The sequence below is a fragment of the Petromyzon marinus genome, chromosome 39 (genome assembly GCF_048934315.1).
Source record: "Petromyzon marinus isolate PM22_M1 ecotype Great Lakes invasive population chromosome 39, UKy_Petmar_22M1.pri1.0, whole genome shotgun sequence".
NCBI classification, from domain to species: Eukaryota; Metazoa; Chordata; class Hyperoartia; order Petromyzontiformes; family Petromyzontidae; genus Petromyzon; species Petromyzon marinus.
In genome coordinates, this window is record NC_133705.1 from 9,743,821 (window position 1) to 9,770,519 (window position 26,699).

The window sequence follows — 26,699 nt, forward strand, 5'->3', positions numbered from 1 at the left end:
TTTTTATTTTCCGTCACATTTCTGCAAAACTCGCCATCACGGGAACAAATGCGCGCGTCTCTGCCCCGCGTGTACAAAAACACATTGGAGACATTTGTCACATCATCCACGCCACGGACGCTCCTCGCGGACAGCAAAGGCAACTCCTGACAAATCGCCACCTTTTCAAAACGTCTCCATTTACACAGCAAAACGGCAGAGATATTTCCTTCGTTCTGTCCTTCCGTTCCCGGAGGAGACCACCCCCACCCCCTCCACCACCACCACCACCACCCAGCCACCCACCACAATGCACACACGGCGACACAAACACTCGACGGTTGGTTTAGTCCACCAGTTTGGATGGCTCTGGAAAAAGGTGACACGCTGCTCGCGAGCGACCTTACTTTTTGCGTCCGATGCAAATCCGTGGGGCGGCGGGAAGAAGCAGAATGGGGGAGAATTCTACTGGGGGGGGGGGGAGGTGTGGGGTGGGGAGAGTTTGTGGATCCGCTCGTTCGGTCGTTTCGTTCGCCTGTTTTGCTCGCCTAGCTTCGGTCAGCGACGGATACCGAAGCGAGTCGGTTTTTTTGCGCGGCCGTGCAGGGCGCCGTGACGCAACTGACCACCCAACCACCACCGTCGCCTGTCGCATCACGATCTTAAAACGTATCGCAAGAAACGAAGCAGCACATTCCGATTGTGTCCTCAGGCAAATATATATATTTTTTTCCACCGGCAAAATTCCAAATTTGGTTGTTTGAAAACCCGACGGTCAAATAATTCCATGGTTTGTTTTTGTCGTTCCGCGCAAAGCATCCAGAGGGCATCCCGGCCGGGCGACCTTCCCACGCCAACAAAGACAGATCTTCGGAGAGGGCATCCCGGCCGGGCGACCTTTCCCACGCCAACAAATACAGATCTTCGGGGGTTCTTTTTCCTTCGGTCGTGGGGTTTTTGTGTGTTGTTTTTGGTCCTGCTTAACCAGTGGTAAAACGTTGTGGTTTTTCTTGCTAATTCACGACACGTGTCCCTGCGTCTCCTTGCCCCTAAATGCGACAAATCATAGAACGGCCGCCGTGTTTTTTTTTGTGTTCCAGCTTTTAAAATCTTGGTCTGTAAGAGTGAAGCGACACGATGTAAGTTATTATTATTAGTTGTTGTGGGATTTTTGCGCGTGTTTGGTAAAGTTCCAAAAAGTGATTATCACCATTTAACGAGGGGAAAAGTGCCAATCGGACAAAGTCCTCTATGGTGTGGTGAAGGTCAAAGGGCATGGTTAGACAGTGGTAGATCGCCAGGTTGCTCCCGTACAGTCTGATTCTTCATACCTGACAAGATTTACACGTGTAGGCGTTATTCACTTTTGAAATGCTCTCGGTTAATAAAATATTGGTCGAAACCAAAAATATAAAAAAATGTAAATCATATCAAACTATTACAATTTGAGCAAAAAAGAAAAACAAAATTCCGTGAGATGCGATTATTAATATTATTCTTATGCGTTACGAATGATAAATGATCATAGTAGCAAAACGAAAAGGGGAAGAAACAAACAAACAAATAAATGTTACTCCGTTGTACTTTAAAAAATAAAAAAACGTGGGACGTAAAAAAAAAACTCTTGAGCGGGAAGGGGGACCGGGGGGGGGACCGCGGGGGGGGGGGGGGGACGGGGGGGGGACCGCGGGGGGGGGGGGGGCCGCGGGGGTCTCTGCGAGGGACGCCGCGATTGAACGATGGAGCGGGGCCCACCCCGAGCGGTTTCTGCTCGCGTGCAACAACAACAACAACAACAAACAAACATGGGAACGTCCGAACTCCGAGACGCTTGCGTGCACAGCGGGCAAAATGCAAATTGTGTGCTTCGGTAACAATCACGCACTTTGCATTGTTTTCACGAACGTAACAAGGCCGGGAGACTGGTGGGAGAGGAGGAGGAGGAGGAGGGGGGGGGTGTGATATGTTGCGGCTGAGCGCGGCGTTGAACCAGAATCGGAAAATGTATTTATACCGGAGGAATCCGATGAGCTGCTAAGCTCTTTTTTTTCCACAAATGTCCAGTCGTCTCAGATGTCCAGTTCATATGCAAAGCCGACAGCAAAAAATGGGCCGTGCAGAAAAGAAAAGAAAAACCCTTTTACGGTAAACGTTGACATTTTTGTCGTCAGCACTGATTCCGCCACTGAAAGTAGTAACGTTTTTTTTAAATAAATACATTAATTCATATTTAGCATTCACAAGAGTGTTCCACAGTGCAGTAGTACTGAGCTTGTGAATATTTCCTCCGGCAGCCTCGTTTCGATTGACGTCAGGAGGATCGCGAATTTTAGACTCCTCCTTCGGAATGCCTTTTTTTGGTTTGTTTAGAACGTAGGGAAAAAAAAAACATTCCTACGGCGGCAACTGGGCACCGTCAATTTCTCCCCGAAGTCTCGGGAACGAGTTACGCTCCAACGCATTCACCCCCCACCCACCCCCTCTTCTCTCCCCCCAATGCCTACAGCTGTTCAACCACAGAGGTGTATATATATATAAAAAAAAACGATGTTTGTCTCTCGCCAACTGGACAATGATTGGGAAGCACGGCGAAGGGGAGGGTTGGCGATGGGCAAGTCAGGGACGGGAAGGAGCGGGGAGGTTGTGCGGTGCTTAGGTGGGGTGGGTGGGTGGGGGTAATGGACAAAAACGTAAGATGTAACTTGAGAGAGAGAGAGGGAGACAGAGAGATACGGCAGCTCATAGTCGCAAACATCGACATGCGAGACCCTGCGACCAAACCCAAGTTTTTTTCCGAGTCACGCACAAGGAGTGAAGACGCGAAGGGAGCGCCTCCACCCCCCGCCCCCTGTGACCGCTTTCGCGGTCCCAGCCGTCACGGCTCTCCGATGCGACCTTGGGATGTGACCCCCCCCTCCCTCCTCCCCCCAAGCGTGCGACGTTCGGCGCGACGTGCGACGTTTCGCAGCGGCGCCCTTTTGTCGGGGCACCGAACTCGGCGTGAGACATGGCGCCGAAACAGTTCCCCCAAACGCTCCCCGGAGAAGACCACCCACCTCCCCCCCACACACCCCCCCACACACACCCCCCACACACACCCCCCCCCACACACACCCCCCCCACACACACCCCCCACACACACCCCCCCCCATACACACCCCCCCCACACACACCCCCGCACACACCTCCCCCCCACACACACCCCCCCCCCCCCACACACACCCCCCCCACACACACCCCCGCACACACCTCCCCCCCACACACACACCCACACATCCCCCCCCCACACACCCACCCCACCCCCCCCCCCCCCCCCCGGCACGTAAGCGCCGGGCGTCATTGCGGGACGGCACCCGGGGAACGTCCCGAGGGGCGCATCAGAGAGGCCGCGCCAACAACGAAACAAAACAACAAAAACACAAAAACAAAACAACAAAAACACAACAACAAAAACAACAAAACAAACAAAAAAAAACAACAAAAACAAAACAAACAAAAACAACAAAACAAAACAACAAAACAACACAACAACAAAAACAAAACAAACAAAAACAAAACAAACAAAAACAAAACAAACAAAACAACAAAACAAAACAAACAAAAACATCAAACACAACAAAAACACAACAACAAAACAACAAAAACAAAACAACAAAAACAAAACAACAAAAACAAAACAACAAAACAACACAACAACAAAAACAAAACAAACAAAAACATCAAACACAACAAAAACACAACAACAAAAACAAAACAAACAAAAACAAAACAACAAAACAACACAACAACAAAAACAAAACAAACAAAAACAACAAAAACAAAACAAACAAAAACAAAACAAACAAAACAACAAAACAAAACAAACAAAAACATCAAACACAACAAAAACACAACAACAAAAACAAAACAAACAAAAACAAAACAACAAAACAACACAACAACAAAAACAAAACAAACAAAAACAACAAAAATAAAACAACAAAAACAAAACAAACAAAACAACAAAACAAAACAAACAAAAACATCAAACACAACAAAAACACAACAACAAAACAACAAAAACAAAACAAACAAAAACAAAACAAAACAAAACCAAACAAACAAAAACAAAAACAAACAACAACAAAAACAACAAAAACAAACAAAAACCAAACGAACAAAAAATGGCCGCGCGAGTCGCGGTGTCCCGGAGAGGCTCCCGGGAAATCGCCGCGCGCCGAAGTCCCCGAACCGCCGCGCGGCGGCACGCGCGTGGGGCAGCAGCCACGAGGCGGAGACTTTGGGGGGGCGGGGCGCTCTTGGGCCATCGATCGATGGATGATCGAAGGCTTAGCCGAAGATAAAAGGTCCCCTCCCCCCCGTATCGCCTTTCAACAGACTGCTCGGGGCGAGTGCCGCGAGCAAGCCCGCGCCGTAGAAAAGCCGCCGCCGTCTTTGTCTCCCCACAGCGGCGATGTCTTACACACCGCGTCGGGTGCTCGTCGAGTCGACCGAGCGGAGGTCCAGCGGCCGGCTTTGGACAATCGCCAACCGGCGGCCGTTGCCCGCCGACACCCGGGGCGCCGGGCCCGCTGCGCGCTATAACCCCCGCGGGCGCCGCTGAACCATCACCCCCGGGGCCTGGCACGCGCTTCCTCGACGTGGAGCGTGCGCACACAGAGGACATTTTATATCGGAGCAACAGACTTTAGAGAAACAACCCCAACCCCAACCCCACCCCCAACCCCCCCGGTTCATTTTTTGCGATGCTCGCGATCGACCGGGCGGGGGGGGGGGCATTGAAATGCGATTCACGAAGTCGCTCTGCCGTCGGTCGTCTCCGACAAAAAAAAAATCGAGCGGTGGAAATTTTAAGAGACGCTCCAGAACACTCATTGGCACTTACCGGAAATGAACTAAATTGGATTATTCGCGTGCAGTATAATGTGTTCAGGAGCCCTAAATTGAAATTTCGAGGTCGGCTGGCCACGTCCAGAGCACTTCTCCTCCGTCGAAGGAGCGCAGACCGCAGTGGTTTAACTACGCGGTCCATAGTTTTTTGGTAGCACGGCCACAAAACAATAACAAAAACGCACGCATCGACTGAGATATCATTCTCCTAAGCAGCTTACTTGAAGTGGCGGTGCAGGGCACACGGGCAATATAAAGGATCAAGTTGTTTGAGCGTAAAAGCCGAGCTGGAGGAGTATTGAATTTCAACCCCGTACAAGTTGGTATTTAACAACAACAAAAGTTTAATGTACAACTCTTTGTCGATCCACTGCTGCTGGATGAAAGCCTCCTCGGTCACGTGGGTTGTTTGACCACACTTGGCCGAACTGATCGGTAAGGGTTTAGTAAAGAGGGAGGGACCCACACAATTGGTTCAGATGCCATTCTAAACTGATGGTGCAACCAAGAGTCATGTTCGTGGGTGCATTTGTCCATTGCGCTCACCACTGCCCCTCCCACCCCCTTTCAATTATATACCAAAGAATATGAAAAAGTGCAATGCATTAAAAGTTCTAATATCAGACGGATCAATTCAGTCGACATCATTGACATGCTGCACCCATATGTCCCCTCAAGGCCTCTAAGATCTGGGCATGGGTGCAGGTCTCCTCTGCATTACCAGGCCGAGGCTTCTGTCCATTGGTAACCGAGATTTGTTTCCGTGTAACCCCCAGGCTAAGGAACGCTCTTTCACGAGACATATTAGGATCTCAGAGTAGTGGACATGATTTAAATGCAATAATAGGGTTTTTCCCCTGTTTTTCCGGCAACAAAACTGAAACCTTTTTACGAGGAATCATGTGTGCATTAACCACAATACTTGTGGTCAAAATGCAAACAAAAAAACACACTGATAATATATATATCGTCCTTGAATATGATTGGTCCACACCAGAGACGGCTTTCTTTAGAGCATTGTCTCAATTGTTGCTAGACCAGAGGACGCCAAAAGGCGTTACACAGCTCAACGACAATGCACTATCAAAGTAATGAGGGCTCGGGTTTAGGTATCTACATCATTAGACCTCCTTTGCCAGTACCAAAATATAATAATAGGGTTTTTCCCCTTTTTTTTGTGTGGACCAATCAGTTTCAAGGACAATGCATATATTATCAGTGTGTTTTTGTTTGCATTTTGACCACAAGTATTGTGGTTAATGCTGTAACATGATTCCTTGTTAAAAAGGTTTCAGTTTTGTTGCCAGAAACAAGGGGGAAACCCTATTATTATAATTTGGTACTGGCAAAGGAGGTCTAATGATGATTTAAATGCGCCTTAAAACATATTTCTATTCTTCCGCTTATTTTACTTTCAGTTCATATAGTAAATTATTATAAAATCTGTTTAATAGCATTGTTATGCTAAATGTGTCTGCTGCTGCTGCTGTTGTGTCCTGTACAGCGCTTTGAAAGCCTTGATGAAAAGCGCTGTATACATGGAATTATCATTATTATCATCATCACCCCGCTGGGTTTACAAACAAACAAACATTGTGTGGGCGATCCCAGCTGTTGTCACGGGAAGCCAATGATCTCTCGCTCGGATAATGGAAGGTTTCGAATCACTGGCTCGGGACAAGCAAAACTGAATTCTAAACTATTTTTACTTCATGTTAAACTCAACCATTTTTTATTTTACCAGGTAAGGCCCACTGAGCGATGTAGCTCTTTGTCAGAAGCGACCTGGCTGTCACAAACGAGAGCTTGACGAAGTGGCTCATCGTCACGTGGACATTTAGAAGCAGCCAACTACTCTAAACGCGTGATGTTGATTCTAAATGTGGAGGGAAAACCCAGAGCACCCGGAGAAAAAATCCACACGACCACTGGGAGAGAGACACGCAAACTCCAAATATAAAACAGGCGTCAGGGTCGGGATCTTCTGCAAACCAGGCGAGGTAGTTAACATCTCGCCACCATGACAGGCTTTGAGTATAGGGAACTTATCCATAAGAGGTTGTTGGGTTAGATCATGTAAATATAAGTGTGTCGTTAAACCCGGCACCACCCGACACAGCCAATTAGTAAGATTTGTCACTTAAACAAAACATGGCAATTCATTACAAAATCAGCACACCGGTTGTGTGGTGGAGAGTAAAAACCCACAACACTACTAGTAACGAACAGAACTAGTAACGAATTGCCACGTTTTGTTTGCGTGACAAACCTTACTAATTAGCTGTGTCAGGTGGTGGCGGGCTTAACGACACGTTTATATTTACGCGATCTAACCCAAAAAAACCCTGTATTTATGGATAATATTGGTCGCGAAAGCCTATTACGTGTTACAGGGGACTTGTCGAGGCAATAGGAACTCAAGTTGCCATTCGCTGTAAATTTCTCTCGGTGGTTCTCAGCGGTGTGTGACATGTACGTCCCGTGCCATACATCTGCACGTGCGTAGGCTCCGGTGGTAAGATCAGCGTGCAGCGGTGCCAGAGCAGGGCTGTGCCGTCTGAAGTTTCGAATCCCCAAAAACGCTTACTCGGCGGGAGTCATTTAGAAAATAATCTTGAGCAATGGAGAAACTGCCCCATGTGCAAAGGTGTCCCTCGCACAGATTCACAAAGTCCTCGTGTGACCTCCTGCTCAGGTGGGCGATATGTCGAGGCATTGGTTGCTCAACTCCTACGAGGGAGCACGTCTGTCCATATAACCATCCAACTGTTGACTTCCTCACGAAGTGGTACTCGTTTGTTTATTCACCCTGAAGTAGGGAATGGGCCGAGTCAACCAACAACCAAGACCAACAACCAAGATTGTTGGTTGACCCCATGGCTATTCGACCCCGACCCCGTGCCTACTCCACCCCGACCCCGTGCCTACTCCACCCCGACCCCGTGGCTATTCCATCCCTACTCCGTGCCTACTCCTCCCCGTGCCTACTCCACCCCGACCCCGTGGCTACTCCTCGGACCCGAGTCCATGCCAATCTCATTGTGCTGCCTGCAACTGATTGCCCGTCTCTGGAAAGGCAGTAGCAAAGACAAAGATCCTCCGAATAGCCTTTAACAAACTCTAGGATCAAGTGCTGTTAGTGAGCACCTACGTGAAGGCAGGAGCGACCCAAGGTCTCACGCTCAACCGTGTGACACGGCAGTGCCAATTAAAGGCAGACCGCAATAATAGCACCATTACCAATGCGTTACAACTTGTAACACATTAGCATAACGGTGTTGTTGTGCTCACTAATTGGAATTTGTACAGGGTGGGTTGGCAATATTAATATGAATTTGGGCCTATTTACCGGATTCCACATCTGAGCCTGGATTGTAGAGCCACTCATAGCGTCAACTCAGCCAACCATGACTGTCGCTCTGGTAGAACATTATGAGCACTGGGAAGACAAAGGTGTCCGGGCATGAGTTAACTTCCCCAACGTAAATTTCAGCCCATTTCCATAAAAGAGGCTTAATAACGACACTCGCCCAAACAGTCTTGATAGGCCCATGCCTCGTAAGTAAAGGAGCCACATTTGAATTTATATTCCTGGACGATAATTCTGAGAGTAAAAAAAAAATACAAAAACAATACATGCTGATGATTTATTCGGGGACGTGACATCCGTGTGGCATTGTGTGTGTGTGTGTGTGGTGGGGGGGGGGGAGGGGGGGGATAGCGGGCACGATTCGCCTCGGAGAATTTGCACGAAAACCAGTCACGCAGAGGACAATCGCCGTTCATATTCTGCTCAAACCAAGCCCTCTGCCTACGCCGGTGCTGTGAGCACACAGCCCCCCCCCCCTCCCCCCCGCGCCGCTTGGGGGGCTTGCGCCATGGGACGGAATAATCCGAGGGCCGCAGCAACGACCGCCTCCTCTACGGCCGGCCCCACTGGCACTTGGCCCCTTACCCAACGCTCACGTTGCGTTTCTTGCAAAAGTGTGGAGGGAGGGCACGGAGTGGGAAGGGGGCAGCACCTCCGATTAGCACGGTTGGCTACGTACGCTACGACAGAAGTTCAACGCACGTGCATAGGAAGGTAGGTGGGGCGCGGGGGTGGTGGTGGTGGTGGGTGGGGGGGGGGGGGGGGGGTTGGTGGAGGCGGGGCTTGCACACGCCAATCAATTGCACTTCCACGACCTAACCCCAAAAAATAAACCATTGAGGAATCAAAGGCGGCGGTTGCCTGCAACAATGTTGAAGTATCGCAAAGTAAGTTTTCGACAGGCGGCGGCGGCGGCGGGCGGGCGAGGGGTAGGTTGGGTGTTGTTGCGACCTCCTCGCGTGGGTGGGAGGGGTTTTTCTCTGGGGCACGAAATCAAAAGCACTCAATCGGCCAAAGAAAATGATCGGCTCGGCTCAAGCGAGGCTTTGAATATGGAACGCAACCGTGGAGTTATCGGTTTATAACGTCGACTTGACCACGCGAGAGACGATGGAGGGATTAAATAGGGAGGCGGACGAGAGGAGGTTTGGATTGTAAAACTGATCTTGATAAATGACGAGGAACACACAAGCACGTACCGCGTGCTCTGAAGAAGGGCCGTGGCCCGAAACGTCCCCTCGTATATATTTTTACTTTCAAGGCCCACATCGTCGTCGACGAACGTGTAAAAAAAATGTTTTCTCGTCAACGTACCTCGATTCAAAAATATATTTAGCGAATGTAATACCTGCTGCGCGATACGGATCAGACGAATGTGAACATTGGAAATGAAACTGGAACGGTGAGCGAAGAGTGCGCACACAGAAAGCTGGCGCCGTGTACGCTCGGAAGTATACTGAGAGGCGGAGAGAAGTGGACCACGTGAATCGGAGAACACACGCACACGAGAAACATGTCCTATCCGACTGCGAGGAACAACCATGAACTATTAACTCGTGAAAAATGAGAACAGGTTGTTTTTTTACCATTTTCTCGCAATGAAACGGGAGGTGTTAAGATGTTTAAACACCAAATATATAAACCGTTTGCAAGGAATCAAGTTACTGCATTGACCACACGAACTCGTGGTGAACATGCAAATAAAACATGGCTCTGATGATATACTTGCATTGTCTTTGAAAATGGTTGGCCTACACCAGAGACAGCCTTCTTCACGGCCTAGCCTCACCAGTGTCAGTCCAGATAATGCCAACAGGCGACCAGTACAAAGACAATGCCACACGGATCAGGGCACTTATAGCTCGGGGTGAGCAGCCAAATCCTCTGACTTTGTTTGGCAGTATCAACGATTAACTATTTTTTTTATTTTACCAGGTAAGGCCCACTGAGCCTTACACTCATTTTTTTCCAAAGCGACCTGGCCACAAATAATCGCTCATTTGAGTGGACTTGTCATCATGTGGCAATGTATAACAGAAAAATGACTCTGAACTCGTATTGATTCTAAACTTGGAGGGGAAAATAGGACCCGGAGATAAATCCACACGATCACGGTGAGAACATGAAAACTCCAAATATACAACAGGCATCAGGATCGGGATATAATCCCCCAACGACCTACTGTATACCAGGCGAGGTGTTAACTACCGATGGCCTGGCGATACCATCAGCGTTGGATGGATTGCGGCTGATGTTAAGTCATGGTCATCATTTTGCCCATCAAGATAAGGCCATCGGTCTATAAATGTGTTTGCTTGTTTGTTTTATAGCAGGCAATGAGTAAATTCACTGAAGGGTTTCAGCCCTCGAGGAGAGAGCTTACATGAGATTCATGCAGCTTCTCAATCGGCACCTCAATGATGCATCGGTTTTATAAGAGTTCATTCTTAATTCATCGTTCAAGTAACTGTCCCAAGCGTTGTTAGTGGCCGGCGTATGAATAAGTCGATTCTCACTCTCGCGATACACCTTCCAAGTTGTATGCGAATCGACAAATGACAAGTCGTAGAAATGGCATGCGATTGAAACGTAAATATACATGAATTATTTTATTTTGCGGGAGCAATTGAGCAAACAAAAATGAATTGTACAAACAATATATTTTTTTACACGCTTTTATGTAACTCACTCTGTCTGTTGTTGTTGTATCTTCAAATTTTGTAACTCTATTTTAACCCCCTTCCTAATATGGTATCGACTGAAAACTTCGTATACTCATGTCTTACTGATGACAATATCATATTATATCATAAAAAAATAAAAAAAAACACTATTTTAAAATAATCTTTAAACACGCTTTCTATTAACTCACTGCGTCTGTTGTTGTTGTCGTATCCTCAAATCTTGTCACTCAATTTTAACCCACTTCCCAATGTGCTATCAACTGCACACTTATGTCATACTGATGACAATACTATATTCTATAATTAAAACATATTTTTAAACCATATTTTTTATATGTTAGGTTTCAGCTTGGGTCTAATTGTCGACGCTTAACTAACGTCGGCTGTAAATCACTATGGTCCCTTACGTTATGGCAAGCTTCGGGGCCACTTCCTGGAGTCGTGGAGTTTTGCCATTACTCGTACGGTACATTTCATTAAAGCGTGTTTTTAAAAAAAGGTATTTTTAAATATTACTTATTGGGGGTTTATTTTGTATTCACCAGGTCAGAACTCAAGAGACCAGGATGACGTAATTGGCAAGAGTCACCTGGGCCATGGGTCTGCCGGTAAGGAAGGGGGAGGAGGGAGGAGAGGCGATGACTGCTATTGCGTAATCCAAATTGAGTAATTATTTCCAGGAAATTTTGGAATTTGGTAAAAATTGAACTCCGATGCCGGTGCTCGATGGCCGGGCGATCTTTAATGTCCACCGTCTTCTTCTCTCGTACGGCTGCCGATGTAGATGAAGAGCCACGACTTACGATTTCACATTCAGGTGGTTCAAGCACAGAAGCAACGGAGTGTATCATCACTGTGACGTCTCCTTCGTATTTGTGGATCGGGGCATTGCGTCGTTATACATTACACGGTCTGTTCTGGATTGCCAGTCGCACACTGCTGGAGAGTTTTAAAACTTTCATTCGTGAATCGGGTATCCCGGCATCTACTGCCATGGTTTGTGCAGTAGATGCCGTTTTGGGGTGGACCAATTTCCACCGTGAGTGAGTCAGTCAGACAGAGCGTAGTATAAGTCCGACTTGTATACACACACACACGCACCGTACTATTTCCCATTCCCGTTCCGATGACGTACGTGTGCGTCATCATAAACGAACCGGAATAAAAACAGTACCGAGGCTCCCACACAAGGCCGTGCGGGAGCACGTGTAGCACAGTTTGTTGGCAGCTCGCATCGAGCATGGTCGTGTCGCTACGTTTCTCCGCAGTGAGTAAGATGTCTTTACAAACTTTGGCGCCATGCCTCTCTGAATAGAATTAACGTTGAGCCGCTTGCGCGTTTCGAGATTTAGCAGTGAACGGGGACACCCACCACCCTGCAACTTGCAGACGTCTCAGAACGTGAGAAAAGGTTGATCAGGGCGGCCGCTGGATTCGAACTGGGAACCTCCATAACAAGCTCCGGACGCGCTACTGCTGGGCTGGCTGCGTCACCGCTCCAAGGCTAACACCACCACCGACACAACAACAATGGTAGTCGTCATAATTGTTATGCAAATGAGATGGTTAACATTAAATTATAGTTTTTTAAATCTATTCTTTGAATGGAGACCATGCAAAAGTAATAACAACTTATCCAATAGATCGAATTGAGAAGTATGAACAACAACAGCTACAGCGATAATGAACAACGCCATATCATGAACACATCTGTTTCAACGCAGCCGCTGTGATAAGCCATGCCTTTTGAACTGCACACATTCACGAATGAACGTTCATAGCGTCTTTTTGTTTTGCACCATTCGGTTTAAAGGAAGCGGCAAAACTCTGGACCGGTTTCTACTTTTTTAAAGTCTCATACAGCAGAATCAGGCTTGTTAACCGAATTATTTTGGCCCCATACAGCTGACGGATTCACGTCTCGTTAAATCAATTCACTGCATCGCGTTAAACATTTTTTTCCCCATACTCGTGTGGTTAAGGGGAGTGGAGACCGCGGAATGTAACGTGCGGGAAGAAGAGCATGGAACGGGAGAGGGAAGAAGCGAAAGAATGGAGAATGAGAGGAGGAGGAAGGGGCCGGAGAAGGAACGGAGAGACGGGAGCAGAGGGTTCAGGAGAGACGAGGAGAGGGAGAGAGAGGATAGACGATAATCTAGATGATGCTGCTGCTGCTGATTGCTGCTGGTGCTGCATGGAGTAGCAGTGTCTGTTTTCACAGCGGGCACGTGAGACTAAACTATAAAACTATTTTTTATTTTTATTTTACCAGCTCTTTTTTTTCAGAAGCAGCCCCGCAGCTCAGCGAAATGGCTGGTCACCGTGTGGAAATTCGCACCAGCCAAACAATCTGACCGCACGTTGATTCGAAACGTGGAGGACCAGGAGAAAAAAAAAATCCACGTGACCACGGTGAAAGAGACACGCAAACTTCAAATATACAGCAGCAGGCGTCAGGGTCGGGATCGAACCCACGGCCTCCTGCACACTAGGCGAGGGAGTTAACATCTCGCCGCCGTGACGTCAGCCGTGCAATGCACGTGCGTCTAAAAGGCTTTTATTTATTCAATTAAAAAAAATTGTACAAGGATGTTTGCGTCCTGGATTTGGGCCAAGAAACATTCATAATAATAATATTTTTATTCATTAAATCAATTTAAAAAAGAACGTGAAAATTCTAATGGGCAGCGCTTAGGGGCACTGCTCGGTTAGCGGCACGGCGGTTAGCGGCACGGTGGTTAGCGCATCGTGAGATAAGCCCGGCAAAGTGTAAAACTCAAACACGTTAAGCGACAACATTGTGGCCTTAGAAGGAATATATCTATAATAAGCGACGTTAAGGCAAATTTCCCTCCTTCTGAGCACGTGACAACATGAGCACGATTCCCGGTCACAGCTGACGTGAGTGGCGGAGTGATATCTGAACCAATCCCGAACCAATCCCGAACACCCCCACCCCAAGCTTCACTCAACCCGCACTGATGGTCAACCCGTAACTTTGGGGAAGCCTTCAGCCAGCAGTGAATTGACAAAAGCATTGTACATTATTTTACATTATAACAGTGATTACTGCAAGCTCCAGTAACTGCCTGTACCCCTTCCCCAGTCCCCTGCCCCCAGTCCCCTACCCCCAGTCCCCTACCCCAGTCCCCTGCCCCCAGTCCCCTACCCCCAGTCCCCTGCCCCCTGTCCCCTACCCCAGTCCCCAGTCCCCTGGCCCCAGTCCCCTGCCCCCAGTCCCCAGTCCCCTGGCCCCAGTCCCCTGCCCCCAGTCCCCAGTCCCCTACCCCCAGTCCCCAGTCCCCTACCCCCAGTCCCCTGCCCCAGTCCCCTACCCCCTGCCCCCAGTCCCCTGCCCCCAGTCCCTGCCCCCAGTCCCCTGCCCCCAGTCCCCTGCCCCCAGTCCCCTGCCCCCAGTCCCCAGTCCCCTACCCCCAGTCCCCTGCCCCTGCCCCCAGTCCCCTACCCCCAGTCCCCTGCCCCTGCCCCCAGTCCCCTGCCCCAGTCCCCTGCCCCCTGCCCCCAGTCCCATACCCCCAGTCCCCTGCCCCCAGTCCCCTGCCCCCAGTCCCCTGCCCCCAGTCCCCTGCCCCCAGTCTCCTGCCCCCAGCCCCCAGTCCCCCACCTATCACAACCTCGTCCTCCCGGTTGCACGTACACGGGGGTCTCAAGTGTTTGGACGGAACGTTTACAAAGCTCGCAGAGCCATCCTGCCCCAGAGCGGGAAGGAGTCGCGGTCGCCTGCAACGCTAAAACGCCGCAGCATGACGAGGTGCGCGGATCGTCGTTGTGCAGCCTTCTTCAAACGGGAAAAAAAGGTTCAACGACCACGTCCATTCCCCTGTAGCCTTCCGGCGAGGGCGTTCATTCATCACCGGTGGAACAAAGCTTCGCCGGCGGACACACAACGCATTGTGCGTAGGCAATGCCGTTTGGTTTTACTGAACGCTCCCCCCCCCCACCCCACCTGCCCCCCGCCAAAGCCTGGACGAGTCTCACGTCTCGTTCTAAGCAGGGCCCCTTGCTTAACTCGCTGGGCCAAATTGCTTTTCTGTGAGAATGATTTGCACACAGCAGGGAAACCAGAGCACCCAGAGGAAGAAAAAAAACCCCTCGAAACTCCTCTGACAGACAACGCCTGCCAGAAGAAATAAAGAATAAAATAAATAAAACCATACTTTCTGTACTGCCCTCTACCTGGCACCGCCTCATCAATGCCTTGCAGTCGGACATCTCACACATCAACACCATCACCGCCATCACCGCCGTCGTCATCGCTCCGTCTGCGCATGACCCGCCAACCCCCACCACTCAGTCGCTGACCTATGACCTATTGGCATGCGAACACCTAGGTCACCTACCTGTTGCTGCCGTATGGAACTTTGTAGATTGTTGGTATCAGCGGCTGTTGCTGCTGCTGTTGCTGCTGCTGCAGCTGCTGCTGCTGTTGCTGCTGTTGCTGCTGCAGCTGCTGCTGCTGCTGTTGCAGCTGCTGCTGTTGCAACAGATGCTGATGCTGCTGCTGCTGCTGCTGCACTTTCGGATCGTGAGCGGCGTTCCCGGCTGGCACGAGGCCCGGCAGCGATGACAGCGAGAGGCGCGGCCCGAGCGGGAGGCCCGGGACGATCGACGCTGCGGCGGCGGTGGCGACGGCCGGCACGATCTGCGCCAGCGTCTGTGGCGCCTGCATCGTCTGCCCCTCGGCCGGCCTCTCCCGCGGGCGCTCGCAGATTACCGCCGTCACCGTGGAGACGGACGGCGCGTACTGCGGAGCCGTCGCCGCCGCCGCCGCCGCCGACGCCGACGCCGCTGCCGCTGCCGCCGGGGCCGCCCCGCGCATCACCGCCGGCATCGCGGCCGAAACGGACGGCGGCAACATCATCTCGTGCTGCTGCTGCTGCTGCTGCTTTTGATGAAGCACGTGCAGATGTTGGTGCTGCTGCTGCTGCTGCTGGTGGTGGTGGTGCGACGCAGCGTGGTGGTGCGCCTGGTGGTGGGACAGCGGGTGGTGGTGGTGGTGGTGATGCGCCGCGGGGTGGTGTTGCGGCTGGCCCTGCAGCTGGTGGTGGGCACGCTGGGCCAGGAGCTGCAGCATCTGTGGCTGGCCCGGCGCGGACGAGCAGGAGGAGGGCGGACGCGCCGGCTCCGGCGAGGGTGGCTCGGCGTAGGGGGCGTACGTCCCGACGCGCGACGACGCCGACGCCGTCACCGACGAGGCGGCCGCCGAAGCCGCCGAAGCCGCCGCCGCCGCCGCGGCCGACGCCGCCGCCGCGGCCGACGCCGCGGCCTTGCAAGCGTGGAACGGCGAGACGGTAGCGCAGGTCTCCTCGATGCCGCTGCCCCCGTCTCGCTGCAGGACGTTGCGGCGGTTGCGAGAGCGCACCCAGCTGCGGTGATGGCGAGCGGGCAGGGGGGCAGGCCGGACAGGCAGGCGGGCGGGCGGGCGAACAAAACCCACATGTCCGACGGTGCAGGGCAGGATGAGAGGAGGGGGTGACGGGTGAGAGGTTGAGAGGTTGAGAGGGTGAAGGGAATCGGGGCATTGGTTGAGAGGTCAGGGACCACAGTCGGGGTGGGATAGAAAGAGAAGTGAACGGAGCGGTGAATGTGCGGGCAAGAGGAGGTGGGGTGATGCGATGAGGTGGTGCGAAGATTATGGAGAGATGAGCCACGGGAGGTTGGTGGAGAGAGGAATACGGAGGTTTATGGAGAGGGTGCCATTGTGGGTGGTGGAGGAGAGCGTTGGCAGGGATGAAAAAAGGAGAGAGGGACAAGGAGGTGGTGGAGACGGTGGCGTGATGATGATGATGATTGAGAGAGTGGACACGCGATGGAGAAGATATCAGTGGTTACACTTTCTTTCGTAGTGTTCAATCGTTTTAAAGAAGACGACTGGTTTCACAGAGTGCCAGCGAGCGTTGGGGAAATAAGTCCCCGTGAGTCTAGCAGATAAACATCGCGACCAGATCATCGTTCAGCACCTGTCCTCGGGTACCACGCGGTGCTGTTTATTACAAAACTCATGAAAAAGTTTCCTAAAGCAGATTTCCGGGTAAAACGTCCGCTGAATAAGGGACGTTTGCCCTGTAGCAGTTTTTGAAATAGGTATCATTGTTATAATAGCATTATATTGGCAGCTACAAGGTGATAAATATGTTTGATTTTTTGTTAAAATATGATTCATCATCATCATCATCCATAACAATATCAACAACAGCAATATAATGTTATAACTAAGCTTCCACGACCAATATTACGACTCATAATTCGTTTGTTGAGTTTGGTCGTGCAGGTATTATGTATAGATGATTTACGTATCACCCCGCACAACCCGACAGCGCCAATCAAATCGAATTGTCACGTGGGCAAATATGCACATTTATTAGTTTTTTCAGCAAATTGGTGAAACCTTGAAAGGCAAGCAGTGTTTTTCTCTCCGCCCCCCCCCCCATCACCCACCACTATCATCATATTCTTCACAATTGCCACCACCATCGTTGTTCTTACTCTCGTCATGATTATAATCATCAATGTCAACGTCATCAATGTCATCACCACCAACAGCATCGCGGCGCTATTCACAACCACGAGCTGTCAATGCAGCGCCTGCAAAAGAGTTCACTTTCAGACGTGCACACTCCTAAAGAGGATATGCATATACATTAGGTTTAATACCACATTGAGGTATTAAAACAAATAATATCAAATAATAATGTAATTTATGATAGAGGAAAATACTCTACAGCCAATGATTGCACAGCCAATCATACAGCCAATGATTGGAACGCGTTCCCCTATGACATAAAGGAGGATTTTACAACCAACATTAATAAAGTGTAATTATAAATAAGCTTGGCCTTTGATAACTTTTTATTATAATGCTGTATGTATGTGATACATTAGTATCAAACTTTGTATTGTTTCCCACAGGAAAATTGTCCCATTTTTACGTAATCGATAAGCTAGCAACAGTCGTGTTTGAAATTTAAAACACGCAGAAATACTACATCATCATTAAGGGTGTAATGATTCATTAGTAAAGGTGTGTAACCATTCACCCCATGACAAATCAATGAATTATAAAGATTTAGTGTCACGATTCGATTCAATAATATATTTTTTACAGTGGTGAATTGTAGCGCCTCTTGTGATGCATGCTAATCTAACAGTGAATATAAAAAAACATCGACTGTTAGACATAATAATCGATGCGTGTACCGTGAGCTGAAGAATTAACATTAATTTATTCACTTATGTATCGTCACTCCGCTAATCATCATCGTAACCATCATCACCTGGTTCGCAGGACAACAGCAGCAGCAATGACCACGAAGCTGATGGAGCAAATGCTGACGATGGTGGTGACCTGGCGCGCAGTGAGACCTAGAGGGAACACACACAGCCATTCAGCACCATGGACAGGGAACACACGGCCATTCAGCACCATGGACAGGGAACATACACGTTCATTTGGCACCATGGACAGCACACACACACAGACAATTCAGAACCATGGACAGCGAACACACATGGCCGTTCAGCCCCATGGACAGCGAATACACAGAGATATTCAGCACCATGGACAGGAAACCCACACGGCCATTCAGCACCATGGAAATGAAATCCACACACCCATTCAGCACCATGAATAGGGAACATACACGGTCATCCAGCACCATGGACAAGGAACACAACCGGCCGTTCAGCACCATGGACAGCGAACACACAGACAATTCAGTGCCATGGACAGCGAACACACATGGGCGTTAAGCACCAAGAACATGGAACACACACGGCCGTTCAGCACCATGGACAGCGAACACACAAAGCCATTCAGATCCATGGACAGGAACACATACGGTCATCTGTGAAACTACTGGACATCTTCTTCTTTGGTTCTTTCGGTAAAGTCACGTAGAATGAGAATAAAATAATAAATTGATAAAATATAATAACACAATAATATTCTCACGACGTTTCGGCCAGAACACAAGCGGCCTTCATCAGGTGAAGGGACGAGACTGTCTGGAGGACAGCGCTGTCCTCCAGACAGAACCAAAGAAGATGAATCCTTGCAGTCACGAAAGCTTTAAATCGAAATACTGGACATCTGTGAAAAAGAGCTTCTTAGCTCATCAGATTTCTCCAGTATAAATATATCTTCTGATTCTGCCATTCAGAACCATGGACAGCGAACGCACTCGGCCATTCAGAACCATGGATAGAGAATACAGAGAAGGCATAGCTACAACCACAAGGTATGACGCAATTTATATTGTTGTTTTAGGTATTTGCATTGCAACGTGGACCTTTACGTTAAATAAGGGATCTTTGGATATAACATGTTTTCAGCTCACCAGCATTGGCTCAAGCACACTTGACTGCTGATGAGACACAGTACTCCGACATTGTACACTCTCAGATAACTTTGTGGTTGACGGGAAGTATAAAAATGTATGCATTTGTTACGTGGAGGGACAGCTAAATGAAGGAGATATATTGTCTGCTCATTTATTTTGCTGGTTGATTGGATAGTCTGGGGCCTGACTTTGAAAGCAAGCACAGACTGTGATAAAATTGTTTCTTTTGAAGTGGATTATGTACTGCAGCCGAACTCTGCCATACATTGTATACATTTTACACGTCTCATTATACCATAATGTAGCTTTTTTACCAAATTACCCAGCTACTCCCGATTGTGCTAAATCTGTGAAGCCAATCAGGGTTGCGTTTGCACATTGTCAGAGCGCACTATTACCTCGCTTTTTATACAGGTAGTCGTGGGTTCGATTCCTACCCTGACGCCTGTATATTTGGTGCTTGTACGTTCTCCCCGTGGTCATGTGGATTTTTCTCCGAGTCCTCCCGTTTTTCCCTCCACGTTTAGAAACATGCATTTAGAGTATTTGACAACTATAAATTTCCACATGATGATACACCACTTTGTTGAGCTATCATTTGTGGCCAGGTTACTTCTGAAACAAAGCCATATAATAGCTCAGTGGGCCTTACCTGGTGATGCATTTTTTTTTCATTTAGTCTAAATAGTGTATTGTGCGTGCATTTAATCCGGAAGATCCCGATGAGCTATGGAGCTTTGCGTCTCGCACGGTTGTCCATCCATGGGCAGGGGTCGGCAAGGGGGTAAAATTGCAGAGGGAGTTGCATGCTGGAGGTATATATATTATTTACAACAGCGCGGTTTGCTTTTATTTGAAAGAAATTGTAAGCAGAACAGTTTGTGCACACTATTTATCGTAGTTAAGCACACGCTCAGTTATTATGAAAGTGGTGTCAATGTGGCATGATGACATTTGCGCAATGATCATCATCTTATAGACTGAGTCACTCGTACAAACTACAAGTGCCTGTGACAGGGCACGCTCTATCTTTCATTATTTAAGGCAACAGCTCTGGCTGGATGGTGTGACAACTGAAGGAATGTTAAGAGCAGTGGCATTGATTTATATATTCACGTAGGCCTCGGTAAGTGGCAAGATTATTTTTCATGGGACGCATGGCATTTTTGAGGGTGCAACGCTCAAATATGCACACGGATTGATTCAATACTCTTTTTCTGTATTTCCATCTAATGGCCTAAATAGAGGACAACAGAGCTTGGGCAAATGTTGGTGGTGACTCACTGACCAGCTGCCTTTCACCTCAGGATCGAACCCACGACCTCCTGCATACAATGGGAAGTAGCTAACATCTCATCACCGACACAATGCGGGAGTGAGCCTCTTTTGAGACCCTGTGGTCTTAATGATAGAAAATGATTGCGCAGCATCTGCCAAAGTTGCCGAGGTTATTTTTTTTCATCATATCCAATTATTATTTTTACTGTGACTAATAACCAAATACATCTCAAAGTAACGATTAAACTGGCTTGTACATCGTCTAGACACCGCATCAGACACTGGTCTGTCTGTTTATTGTCTAAAGACCCTATCAGAGACTGGTCTGTCAGTCTATTGTCTAAAGACCCCATCAGACACTGGTCTATCAGTCTATTGTCTAGACACCCATTCAGATACTGGTCTGTCTGTTTATTGTCTAAAGACCACATCAGACACTGGTCTATCAGTCCATTGTCTAGACACCCCATCAGACACTGGTCTATCAGTCTATTGTCTAGACACCCCATCAGACACTGGGCTGTCAGTCTATTGTCTAAAAACCCCATCAGATACTGGTCCATCAGTCTATTGTCTAGACACCCCATCAGACACTGGTCTATTGTTTGTCAGTCTATTGTCCAGAGATCCCTATAAAAAAAACACTGGTCTGTCAGTCTATTGTCCAGAGACCCCATCAGACACTGGTCTGTCAGTCTATTGTCTAAAGACACCATCAGACACTGGTCTGTCAGTCTATTGTCTATAGACCCTATGAGACACTGGTATATTGTCTAGAGACCCCATCAGACACTGGTCTGTGAGTCTATTGTCTAAAGACGCCATTAGACACTGGTCTGTCAGTCTATTGTCTATTGACCCCATCAGACACTGGTCTGTCAATCTATTGTCTATAGACCCAATGAGACACTAGTCTGTCAGTCTATTGTCTAGAGACCACATCAGACACAGGTCTATCAGTCTATTGTCTAAAGACCCTATCAGACATTGGTCTATCAGTTTCTTGTATAAATTCCCCATCAGACACTGGTTTATCAGTCTATTGTCTAAAGACCCCATCAGACACTCGTCTATCAGTCTATTATCTAAAGACCCCATCAGACACTGGTCTATCAGTCGATTGTCTAAAGACCCCATCAGACACTGGTCTGTCAATCTATTGTCTATTGACCCCATCAGACACTGGTCTGTCAGTCTATTGTCTAGACACCCCATCAGACACTGGTCTGTCAGTCTATTGTCTAAACACCCCATCAGACACTGGTCTGTCAGTCTATTGTCTAAAGACCTCATCATACACTGGTCCGTCACTCTGTTGTCTAGAGACCCCATCAGACACTGGTCTGTGAGTCTATTGTCTAAAACGCCATTAGACACTGGTCTGTCAGTCTATTGTCTATAGACCCTATCAGACACTGGTCTATTGTCTAAAGACACCATCAGACACTGGTCTATCAGTCTATTGTCTAGACACCGCATCAGACACTGGTCTGTCAGTCTATTGTCTAAAGACCCCATCAGACACTGGTCTATCAGTCTATTGTCTAGACACCCCATCAGATACGGTCTGTCAGTCTATTGTCTAAAGACCCCATCAAACACTGGTCTGTCAGGCTAGTGTCTATAGACCCCATCAGGCACTGGTCCATCGGTCTATTGTCTATAGACCCTATTAGACACTGGTCTATTGTCTAAAGACCCCATCAGGCACTGGTCCATCAGTCTATTGTCTAGACACCCCATCACACACTGGTCTGTCAGTCTATTGTCTAAAGACCCCATCAGACACTGGTCTGTCAGTCTATTGTCTAAATACCCCATCAGACACTGGTCCGTCAGTATATTGTCTAGAGACACCATCAAACACTGGTCTGTGGGTCTATTGTCTAAAGACGCCATTACACACTGGTCTGTCAGTCTATTGTCTATAGACCCTATCCGACACTGGTCTATTGTCTAAAGACCCTATTAAACACTGGTCTGTCAGTCTATTGTCTATAGACCCTATCAGACACTGGTCTATTGTCTAAAGACCCCATCAGGCACTGGTCCGTCAGTCTATTGTCTAGACACCCCATCAGACACAGGTCTATCAGTCTATTGTCTAAAGACCCCATCAAACACTGGTCTGTTAGTCTATTGTCTATAGACCCCATCAGGCACTGGTCCATCAGTCTATTGTCTAGACACCCCATCAGACACTGGTCTGTCAGTCTATTGTCTAAAGACGCCATCAGACACTGGTCCGTCAGTGCATTGTCTAAAGATGCCATCAGACACTGGTCTATCAGTCTATTGTCTAGAGACCCCATTAGACACCAGTCTATTGTTAAGACGCAGTAGCGTCACTGAACAGTTTGTTTAAAACAAATGAACAGCAGCGGCGTATTGTGAGGCCACCAGGAGAGAGGAAAAATTTGCTCAGCTGCATGAAACTACTTAAGTGACATCTTCCTTTACTTTGCAATCTACTGCAGCGTGACTCCTCACATCCCACACGCCTAGGGGTTTTACATGTCAAGAAGCTGGTACCTTCGGAGCAGTTATGGGATCTGGGTCGGACAAAAGATGGCTCATAACAGTTGATCCAATAACAACGACTTAGGATAAACAAGCAACTCCAGCTAGGAGTGGTGTCGACTTGATTGCCAATAGGGCTAGGTGTACGAGTGAGTGGTAGATGAATGCTGGGTGGTTGAGTGAGTGGATGGGTAATTGGGTGAGTGGATGGGTGTGTAAGTGGGTGAGTACGTAGGTGAGTCGGTGAGTGAGTGGGTCAGTGAGTGGTTGTGTAAAAAAGTGAGTGGGTGGGTGGGTGGGTTGGTGAGGAGACGGGTGGATGAGTGATTAGGTGAGTGAATGGCTGTGTATGTGATGGATGGGTCAGTGCGCGAGTGGGTGAATACAACTTCCTAGATGTAAGAGTCGCGTTTTTAACCTTGTATATGTCGTAAGAAATGCGTTCACTTGATACTAGGGACCGCGACGTTCATTACAACGTAAAAAAAAAGAATTCCTATTTAATTGTCAAACCGAATTGTGAGCAACCTTGAATCTCAACGGCTCATCGGTTTGTCAAGGCCGACCTGTGGAGCAACTGACGCATGCCATGGTAATGTTGAATTTCCATCACTGGCTCAGCATCTCTCCCGAAGATGAGCGTCGACCGAATGCTCACTCGAGCAGAGGGAGATGCTATTGATCCGTTACATGACCCATTAGGTTATCCATTAGGTGACCCGCTAGGTGACCCATTAGGTGACCGATTAGGTGATCCATTAGGTGACATTAGGTGATCCATTAGGTTACCCGTGAGGTGACCCATTTGGTAATCCATTAGGTGACTCATTAGGTGAGCAGCTAGGTGGCTCATTAGGTGACTCATTAGGTGAGCCGTTAGGTGACCCATTAGGTCACTCATTAGGTGAGCCGTTAGGTGACCCGTTAGGTGACCCGTTAAGTGACATGTTAGGTGAACCGTTAGTGACCTGTTAGGTGACCCGTTCGGTGGCCCATTAGGTGACCCGTGATCGGCTCGCTTGTCTTCCGAGCCGGCCCGGCCGGGTGCCACGAGGCTCGCTGCCCCCCGATGCTGCGCTGCCGAATTCTGGCGGCGGCGGCGGCATCAGCGACAACTCCGATGAGACAACAGCAATGACAATGACAGCAACCCTGCCGACACCCTGACAGCACTCTACCAGCACTTAAGGACATTTGCCTTCGTTTAGAGAAGCCCACCTTTGCAGCGTTATTGCGAGTACTTCATTAAAATGCGTAGACTAAATATATATGAATGCGTATAATACAAGGTTGGTTTTCTTAGTTTTTGCTGCGTGCCTACACTCACAACAGTGTGAGTCGGGCAACATCTGGAGCAACGATTACCATTTAAAGGACATCGCAAAGGGGGGTGGGGGTGGTGATGATGTTGGCGTGGCTCACGGATCTATCATTTGCGTTATTCCTTCCTTTCCGCTTTACTCGGTCAACAGACGCCTACGGCGCACGCAGTTCTACCACTGACAATAATAAAAAAAATTCTGTGCTCTCTGCAGACGCGTCTTGTTATACCACCGGTACCTCCGCTGCCATCATTGCCTCCACCGCCTCCATCACCACCACTGCCTCCATCGCCACCACCGCAACCACCGGCTCCACCACCACCACCACCACAACCACCGGCTCCATCACCACGACCACCTCCATCGCCACTACCGCCACCACCACCGCAACCACCGCAACCACCGCCTCCACTGCCACCACCACCTCCACCGTCACCACCGCCTCCACCACCACAACCACAATCACTACCACCGCAACCACCGGCTCCACCACCGCAACCACCGGCTCCACCACAACCACTGCCACCCCCGCAACCACCGGCTCCACCACCGCAACCACTGGCTCCATAACCACCGCAACCACCGCCACCACCGCAACCACCACCACCGCAACCGCTGGCTCCACCACAACCACCGCAACTGCCAACCACCGCCACCCCTGCAACCACCGGCTCCACCACCACAAACACCGGCTCCATCACCACCACCGCAACCACCGGCACCACCGTCACCACCCCCATACAGCCTCCACCGCAACCACCTCCACTACCGCCTCCACTGCCACCACCATAAGGGCCACCTTCGGATGTCATGGCTTGCACCAACACCAGGGTGCTTACGTTAGCCGTGCACTGTTCCTTCAAGGACCCTGTTACTCGTTCTAGGCACTGTTGGTGGGGTTTTTTGGGGGGTCGTTTCGTTTTCCTCACCACTACACCTTCTGCTGTGCTCATGCAGCACTACCATAGACAGATCTCCCACGTAGAACAGCGGGGCAACTGGATACTCAACGGGACCATCGTCCACGTAACAAACACACTCAACACTCACACTCTATGGTATCTCTATGGGTCTCTATGTAAAATAGCCAGGTAACTTGGCTACTAAACGGGACCATCGTCTGCGTTACAAACCAAGTAACCTTCACATGTGCGCCCTCCGTTATGATCACAGTTCACAATGCCCGTGATCGGTGCGCTCTCCGTTATGATCACAGTTCACAATGCCCGTGATCGGTGCGCTCTCCGTTATGATCACAGTTCACAATGCCCGTGATCGGTGCGCTCTCCGTTATGATCACAGTTCACAATGCCCGTGATCGGTGCGCTCTCCGCGGATGAGTTACAACGTGGCGCGTCGGTGAATTTTGTTTGATTTGCAGGTGTCAGCAAGAAGGACTGTGGTTTGATCCCTGGTCCGAGTGCCATTTCTGCATGGAATTTACATGTTTCTCCCCCTGTTCAACATGAGTTTCCTCCGGCTTCTGCAGTTTCCTCCCAGAGATAAGAATAAATATATAAAACCACACACGATATAACTGGTGTGGTATTTGCCCAAACATCCCATAGCTGAACGATTGCAGTGTACGTCGTTTCACAAATACGTCATCACTCGATTATAAACGCCGTAAACCCCGATTTGCTGTCGCCTCAACCCACATATGCTCACGTCACTGATGGCGTCGTCATCCGTCCTTTCTCGTTATCCATCGCCTCTCAGCCGGTCCTCCCTCCACCACCCACTACTGCCCCATAAATCGCCTCGATGTAATACGTCGTTTCGAAATTCGTCGCCGCAACTTTCAGAAACGCGTCCCCCCCCCCCCCCCCTCCATGGACGTACAGAGTGGGGTCATTTACTCTGCTTGCGCACGGCTCCAGTGGTGTCGCGTGCGCAACAAAAGCATCGCCCTCTGCCATGAGCAAATCTCCCCCTCCCCCCCCATGTGGGAAGCGTTGCCGGTGCTCGGTGAGGCCGTGACGCAGGGCCTCTGGCAAACGCCGCCATCCCCGTGAATGAACGAACGAATGAAAAGGAAGCGGATGATGAAGCGCGCTGCGGCACCGCACCCTCCGATAGCACGATTGGCTACGCGCGGCCACGTGGGTGACGTTCTACATGAATGCATACATATGCACAGCCAACGGTGTTGTCGAGATGCATTCTGAGGATTAATATCTCACCTTGATGGGGTGGGGGGGGACTCGGAGCTCCGGGAATGCATTATTAATGAGCAATAAAAGCTCGCCACATACGCTCACGATTGTTCAATGACTTATTAATAACAGCTCGGCAG

At 49.2% G+C, this 26,699-nt stretch overlaps 1 protein-coding gene across 3 annotated transcripts in view; it reads right to left on the bottom strand.

Annotated features, from left to right (window-relative positions):
• Positions 1–1,035: 1,035 nt before the first annotated feature.
• LOC116950383 (uncharacterized) overlaps positions 1,036–26,699 on the bottom strand; it is a 96,921-nt gene continuing 71,257 nt past the window's right edge. For 2 of the 3 annotated variants that reach the window (XM_032968072.2, XM_032968073.2), the window contains 3 exons: positions 18,219–18,306; positions 15,285–16,310; positions 1,036–1,310 (listed from right to left, as the gene is read on the bottom strand). In XM_032968072.2, the coding sequence (XP_032823963.2) occupies positions 1,259–1,310; positions 15,285–16,310; positions 18,219–18,306 (1,166 nt within the window). In that variant the 3' untranslated portion in view covers positions 1,036–1,258. The remainder of the gene's footprint in view (positions 1,311–15,284; positions 16,311–18,218; positions 18,307–26,699) is intronic. The other variant, XM_032968074.2, reaches the window with a different exon arrangement.